This window comes from Onychomys torridus, chromosome 18, assembly GCF_903995425.1.
Source record: "Onychomys torridus chromosome 18, mOncTor1.1, whole genome shotgun sequence".
In the NCBI taxonomy this organism is placed as follows: Eukaryota; Metazoa; Chordata; class Mammalia; order Rodentia; family Cricetidae; genus Onychomys; species Onychomys torridus.
Window position 1 is genome coordinate 65,867,024 of NC_050460.1, and position 7,647 is coordinate 65,874,670.

General features: G+C 47.3%; 1 protein-coding gene across 1 annotated transcript; it reads right to left on the reverse strand.

Moving 5' to 3' along the window:
- Positions 1–501: 501 nt before the first annotated feature.
- LOC118569891 (H-2 class II histocompatibility antigen, E-U alpha chain) lies at positions 502–5,287 on the reverse strand. Its single transcript, XM_036168148.1, has 5 exons — positions 5,177–5,287; positions 2,863–3,108; positions 2,121–2,402; positions 1,410–1,578; positions 502–825 (listed from the first exon to the last, which is right to left on the reverse strand). Exons 1-4 carry the CDS (start codon positions 5,256–5,258, stop codon positions 1,421–1,423), a joined length of 768 nt encoding a protein of 255 aa, XP_036024041.1. The 5' UTR covers positions 5,259–5,287; the 3' UTR covers positions 502–825; positions 1,410–1,420.
- Positions 5,288–7,647: the final 2,360 nt, after the last annotated feature.

The following is a 7,647-nucleotide window of genomic DNA, read 5'->3' on the forward strand; positions in this document are numbered from 1 at the left end:
TACACACACACACACACACACACACACACACACACACACACACACACACACGCAAATGCACACACATAGATATATATATACTGAGTCCAGTTAGTGTTGTCCTTAAACTTTCTTTGAGAATTTCACATGTGATAAAATGGGAGGGAGTCACATTCACCTTCATGTCCCCCTCCTGCTCCCCACACATCCCCCCACATTGGTTCTGAGTTTGTAGTACAGCAGCCCTGCTCTGGGGTTTGTTAGGTGAGGACATGAATTCAAGTAAAAGCATCCGCAGATACTTAAAACCCTGGTGAACCTGGGATTCCTGATTAACCCCTGAGCTTGTAAAAGGTACTCAACATGCAGACTTGGAGGGAACACACATGTTCCTCAGACTCCTCCTCCCCGCCAAGAACTTGCTCAGACACACACACACACACACACACACACACACACACACACACACACACAAAACCACTTCACAACTCATCCAAGATGTTTATTTGTAGAAAAAAAAAATACAGTTTGGAGAAACAGCAAGCCACAGGTAGATAGAAGATACCTCCATGCAGTGCTCAGAAAGTTCCACAGAAGAGAAAGAACTCCATGATATTCGTCACAGGAATTACATAGTGACTGTAAATGATGGAAAATAGAGAACAGGTACAGGAAGGCGGCAGACAGCCCCAGACAGACATTAGACCAGAGAGCTGCTGCCATTCTCCAGGCTCAAGGCTGGAAGCTGCAGGTGTGCATCTCCCCACGGAGGCGAACATCTGAGGAAAGGGACCTCAGTCAGTGTCACAGCGAGTTTCTTCACTGAGCACCTATTGAAGGCATCACCTGTGGTGGGACACACATGGTTACCAGAGAGTTCAGGACAAGTACGGAGCCCCTCGCTTCCTTCCTCATCCCTCTTGATCATTTGACTCTGGGAAAGTCCTTAACTGTTGATTTGGGTTCCCAACAGGAACTGCAAACCCTATTTTGCACAAAGGTCAATATGCCTTGCCTCTCCCATGGCTCCCTTTAGAAGCGTCTCTCAGACTAAAAGATCAATACTACTCATTTCCAGTTCATGCCATGGATCCAAAAACTTCAGACTCTGGAGCAGAGGCTGCTGCATGCTCAGAGACTAGTCTCCCCAAGTCACCAGGATGCACGGTTCTCATATGAGTCAATGGTCTTGGGAGCCGAAGAAAATTTCTAAGACTCAAGATGTGGTCCAGGAGCAGCCGTGGAAGGGATCACAGACCCTGGATGGAGGTTTGGATACCAGCCAATGCTATGGCTCGATCCCTTCCAACAAAAGGGATTAAGAGGTACCGTTTCCCCACCCTTTTCTTAAAGACACCGCACACCCTCGCCTCTGCTTTCTTTCCTCAGATACCTGCACATCTGTCAGTCTCTGACCACGTCTAACCTACCTCCAGGCATCTCACAGGGCTCCTTGGCGGCGTTCTGCAGCATTGCGTCTTTGTATACCCTTGATGATGAAGACAACCCCGGCAATGATGCCCACTAGACCCACAAATAGCCCAAGAGCACACACCACGTTCTCTTTAGTTTCTGGGAGGAGGGTTTGCTCTTCAAACTCTGGGGAAAAATGAAACAAAGCAGCTGTCAATTACTGTGGTGGGGGTAGCATTGGTGACTAATGTAATAAAGAAAGTGAGTTCTGGGACTGGGGAAGTTCTCTTAAATGGCATTTAAGAGAACTGGTTGCTCTTGCACAGGACCTGGGTTTACTTCCCAGCATCCATATGGCAGCTCACAACTGTCCATAGCTCCAGTTGCAGGGGATCTGACTTCCTTTTCTGACCTCTGAGGGTACTAGGCACTTACATGGTGTACAGACATACACACATGCAAAACACCCATACACATATTTTTTTCTCAAAAGTGGTTAGTGAGATCCTGATTAGGGAGAGAACAGAGGCGTATGAACTGCAATCAGTGTTATAAAACACTGTAAACTGTTAGTTTTTGGTTCTGGAAATTGAACTTGAGGCGCCACACATGTAAGGCAAGTGTGCTACCACTGAGCTGTGTTCCCATCCCTACACTATGAATGCTAAGGGTCCGGAATCCAGCATCAGAGCAGGAAGTCTTAAAGTGAACCAACGGATGTGCCATACCCCAGTGCTTGAGCAGAGGCTCCTCCAAACCCCAGTGCTCCACCATGCAGTCATAGACATCTGTGGTGGATGGCAGGAAGGTCAGATAGTGGAATTTTCGGAAGAGGTGATCCTCCCTGGGTAGAAACACTGTCTCTGATACACCCGTGCTGACGGGCTGTCCGTTCCGAAGCCAGGTGACATTGACCACTGGAGGGGAGAACTTGTCGACGAAGCAGATGAGGATGTTGGGCTCCCCCAGGCTCACCGGTCTGTTGGGGAGCACAGTCACCTCTGGGGCTACTGTGGGAGGAGACATAACATAAATCAGCTTTTCATTCTCTCAGTGAGTTCCTCTCCTCCCCACGCTGGCCTGTGGTACAGTTCTGCTTCAGGACTCTAAAGCTTTGCCCTGAGGAGTCATGTTATCCAATATCCAGCTCTGACATTTTGGAGTCAGTATTGAAGTATGTGATACCCACCCACCATCCCACCCACACCCACCCCAGTTCCTAACTTCCCCTGTGTAGACAGACTCAGGGCAATGATTCTGTGAGTGATTGTGGATGAATAAACCAAAACTAAAACAGCAAAAAAGGCCTAAAGTTTTAAAATCCCTGGGCCTGTGGCCTGAGAATTGGGTTTGCTGTGCCGAGCAAGCTCAGGTTTCAGGAGGGAAAGTCAGAACACCCTGAGACAGATTTCCAAGGCATCTGTTTTAAAGCTATGAGTTCCCACATCTGGGAGGAGGAAAAGTGAGTACCATTGACATCTGGAGTGTGGTTGGAACGTTTTGTCATGATGTCCAGGTTGGCTCTGTCCACAGCTATATTGGCCAATGCACCTTGAGCTTCAAAGCTGGCAAACTGTCCAAACTCTGTAAGTCTCCAGATGGTCTCTGACTTCTCAGTATCCACATGGAAAATTTCATCACCATCAAAATCAAACATATACTCTCCTTTTTGGTCTGGGGAAAGAAAGAACTCCGCCTGGATGATTGTGTGTTCCTCTGAAAAGAAAGGAAAGGAAGTTAGCAAGGAAAATGGGAGAGGGGATGAAAAACCCACGTGTGTTTGCGTTGAAGGTGGTGGATTGGGACTGGACAAGTACATTAGCAGAGGATGAAGTGCAGGTTAGGAGACCGGGTCTGGGTGATGGACATCCGTGCTGAGCAAAGTGGGAGGTAAGAAAGAAGGGAGCTGTGTCAGAGAGGGTGAGTGGATGAGGGACGCAAGACACAGTCTTGGACACAGTCTTCTTTGTTAACCCACCAGGTCAAATTAATGTTGTCCCTGCGTGCACGCATATGAGGTCACCCACTGAAGCATGAGCCACCTACCAGTGGCCACTCCCAACATACACACACACACACCAAAAAAGAAATAACTCTCCATCAGTTGATATCAACTGTAAACAGCTCCTCAACTAGGGGCAGGGCCTCAAGAGCCCCTCCCCCATCCGTGCTGGATAGTTGAACTGGCTTGTGCAGGTAACCACAGCCACTGCACGTTCATTCATGTGTGGGACAGCCGTGTCATGTCTGACAGATGGTATTGCACAGCAGCCCTCTCTATCCTCCGGCCCTTAGATTCTTTCTGTCCCCTCTTCTACAATGTCCCCTGAGCCTTGAGGGAGAGGCAGGTTGATGCAGAAGACAGTTTTGAGTGGGTGTTTAATGACTTCATGACTTTGGGAATCCAGCGGCATTGCATAAGAAAGAACCTTTCCTGGATCCCTGTGGTGTGGGTGTAAACCCCTTAGGTCAGCACACCAGTGTCTCTTTCTCCTGATGCAGCACTCTCTGAAGAGAGAGGAGTTATTTGAAAGCATGGATTAGGAACTCTGGAACCTGACACCTGATCCCTTGGCATACCCTGTGATCAGAGCAGATCTCTATCTACTTAACCTGTGTGTTTACAAGCACAGCTCTGCCTGAGTCCTTCTACCGGGACAGGTTTGAGACAGGAACTTCCTTAGCACCTCATCAGGCCTCTAACAAACACTGCTGACATTGTGTGGGCAGAAACTGCTTTAAGCACCAAAGACTAGATAGACCCTTAGAGACGAGGTGCCCAGAGGTTGAGACAGAGAACTTGCAACATTGTGGACCACTTACACTCACTCTGTGGCTTCCTCTGTGAGAAGGGTATAGCTTTGACACTTGACCTGGATGTAAACACTACTTAGATTGTGACAGAGCTTTTCTGTGACATGGTCTATTATAACTGACAAAGAGAATAAACAGCAACAAGGGAGATGAGGAGACCGTTGCTTCTCTGTCGTCTTTAGGAATAAGGTGACGATTTTAATGTCTGACCAAGGTATTTATTTTAAAGTTGCCTCGATGCACACACATATATTCTGGATGCCCCGCAGGAAGAGCATCTGCCTTTCTAAGTCCTTGGGCAATAGAAAGCTATACTTGCTGTTGCATCCGCTGTGTCACACAGAGGGATGGTGTCGCCACCCCTGCCCCAAGAGTCAGTGAATTAAACACACTTCATAACAGTGTGCCTGTGGTCCCTGCCCATCCTCCTAGGTAGATTTGGGGATGGGGGGGGTGACCTTTCTTTCTAATGATCTTCAATACAGTGTCTGTGGTTGGCATACAACAGGGTTCACATGGCAACAATGAACTGCCGTGTACCCAGCCAAGAACAGCACTCAGGCAGGGCTCCTCATATATTTTTTTTCAATTAATCCTCACAACATTGTGTGGGACTTCTAATTATATCCCTAAAAAAAATTAAAACCCAGATATATGATTTGTTGGTGCCTTTGGAAAACTACTTCCCCATAGCCGCCAAAGTCTGGCCTCTGGTGAAATGGTAGTCCTCAGCCACACAGGCCTCGGTTTGTCTTGCTCAACTAAGTCTGACTTACTTCACTTGGAAGGAAGAATTTCCCCAAAACTATAACTGCTTTGTAACCTTCAGATTCGAACTTACCGGCGCTTGTCATTCTTACTTCTCAGTCCAAAGACTGTCTTACAGATGCCCACTGCACATGTCATGTCTTACAGATGCCCATTGTACCTTTCTCCAAAGCCTCATAGTCTCCTGTCCCTTAGCACTTACCTTTGATAGCCCATGACTTCTGGGGGCCCATCAGGACAGCCATGAAGAAAAGTCTTAACACCATGGCTCCAGTTGTGGCCATTTTCTTCTTGGGTGTTTGGTGGGGTCAGAAGCAATCACAGACTGAGGCAGAATTAACAAGAACAAAAAGGGATTAAAATCCAATCACTTTAGTTTTAGCCAATCAGAAAAATTGTTCAGGCTGACACATCTGTTGCTAGGGAAAGGACTCCAACAAACAGGTTCTATGCAGCCCACTATTTAATATCATATTCTCTACTTATTGTTTCAAGAAATGATTCTCTTCAAGAAGAAATTTCTCCATTTATTCAAAAAGCAGAGTCTTTAGACAAACTGAACAACAACAACAACAACAAAAACTTTAAGAGTTTGGGAATGTCGGTCAAACACAAACTCTCCTGTCCCAGTCTAAATTCTGTCTGAAACACATTAGTGAGGATAGAATAGATTTTTAAAAATCACTAATGTGAAAATATAGATTGTAGCTCTGGGTATGACATCTGGGAAGGCTGCTTTTGCAGTACACTGAATCATCTAAAGAGCAATTGAACAACTGGGCCACGGAGAATGCCTGGATTCTGGTGAAGGAACGTCATTCAAGAATCCACTATTGCTGGCTGCATCTCCATTTCCAGTGTGCTGAACCCCAACACGGTCAGCTCAGCCCGAGATCCAAGACCACTGGCATCCACTGTATTCTGAGAACGTCAGGAAATAAACTGAGTCCCAAGGCCCCAAAGACGAGAAAGAGCTGGAGCGCCATGTCATGGCCTGGATCTCTAGCCAGAATGCAACCTGAGGATGAAGCCTCATTTGTGTGTTCAGATCACTTTTAAAGAATAGCTTGGGCCGGGCGGTGGTGGCGCACGCCTGTAATCCCAGCACTCAAGAGGCAGAGCCAGGCGGATCTCTATGAGTTCGAGGCCAGCCTGGGCTACAAAGCGAGTTCCAGGAAAGGCTCAAAGCTACACAGAGAAACCCTGTCTTGAAAAACCAAACAAACAAACAAACAAACAAAAAACAATAGCTTGGGCACAGCTCATTCCACTGGGAATGGTAAAGCAGTGCCTTACCACCCTGTGTCAACGGGCTGTGGAAGTTCTCCTGTTTTATAAGGATTGAAGTCCTGAGCCAAATGTGTGTTCTGAGACTCTCCATAGAGGCTGCTGAAAGTTAAAAGATGTCACATCCCTTATTTCTGAAAACATCATCTAATACACAGAAAAATATTTAGTCACACACAGAAAGGACTAAAATCCGCTGGGCAGCCAGGCTGCCCACCTGGTGCTGAATTAGTTGTTTAATGTCAGTCGGATGGAGACTGCTCAGGGTGGATCTTTGTACTGTTGTGTGAGGTCCTATCTACCTGAGCAAAGACCCCCACAGACCAGGAGGGCAGCCATCCTCTGGCTGCCGATGGTCTGATCACGCCAGGGGCTTTGGACATCTGATATTAACCCCAGGTCACTAAGAGGAGACCAACAGTGCAGTTCTGTCCACAGAGAGTTAGGTATCCCTTTCCTGGAGGCAGGAGCATCCCATGGGATCATTCCAGATGAGAGGTTGATGCTACAGTTCTCTGATGTAGGCCAGAACTTTCTCAGAGCCAAATCCAAACACAATTTTCGCCTCTATCTTTTGCTAGCTTCTGTAATGCCATATTCTTGGCAAGTGCATACTAGGTTTAAAGTCCTTCCAAATACATGGTGCTGCTTAGCAGCATATGATGTCGCCCAGTTCCCGTCTGCTGATTGGTTCTGCTCATGAGATTGTTAAACTAGACTTCAGAAAATGACTTTCAGTTCCCCTTCCCTGTGATGTGGGGAAGTTTCTATTTGAGCACCGTTTATGGTTTCCTGTTCTCTCAACTCTAGCTTCCCATGTGTCCGAGGGGATTTCTGAAGCCACCTGAATGGCATTTCCTCGGTGACATTAATCAGTCATAGTTCCTTCAGAAAACAGAATCGAATCGAGCAGATTACAAGAAGCACACCCTGCAGCTGGCGGAGCATTGGTCAGGGTGGACTTTTAACTTAAAGTGGTCAGAGGCCTCTGGGAAGTCCCGTTGATGTCAGCTCCCACAGAGCCATAGGACACAAGGAACAGAGTGAGGATGTCACATGTCCACTGCTCACGTCCAAGCCTGCCCACTGCATGATGCAGGTCCAGCATACTCTCTACCACCCAGACCACAAAGCTTAGGCCCACCCTCCAAAATGTGTGTTCAGAAAATGGGAGAACTTGGTTGTCACACGTTCCCCAGGAGCCAAACAGGGCCTCAGAGGCGAAGGGGAGCTGGATAAAGATTACTGGATGTGTGTGAATATAATTGTCATCTAGCTCCAGACCTGGCCGTCATGTCTTCACTCTCCTACAGAGTATAAGAGCATAAGAGTGCTTCCACATGGCCCCAGGTCAATTCTGGGGCTTCAGTGCATTCTGGGTTTGTG

What these genes read in the sequence shown, in the direction of transcription:
- LOC118569891 (XM_036168148.1), bottom strand. Translation starts at nt 5,258, where the DNA reads ATGGCCACAACTGGAGCCATGGTGTTAAGACTTTTCTTCATGGCTGTC. An exon ending in GAAGTCATGGGCTATCAAAG is followed by an intron (nt 3,109 to 5,176) that starts GTAAGTGCTAAG and finishes CTTTCTTTTCAG; the next exon opens with AGGAACACACAATCATCCAG. An exon ending in GCCTCTGCTCAAGCACTGGG is followed by an intron (nt 1,579 to 2,120) that starts GTATGGCACATC and finishes ATTTTTCCCCAG; the next exon opens with AGTTTGAAGAGCAAACCCTC.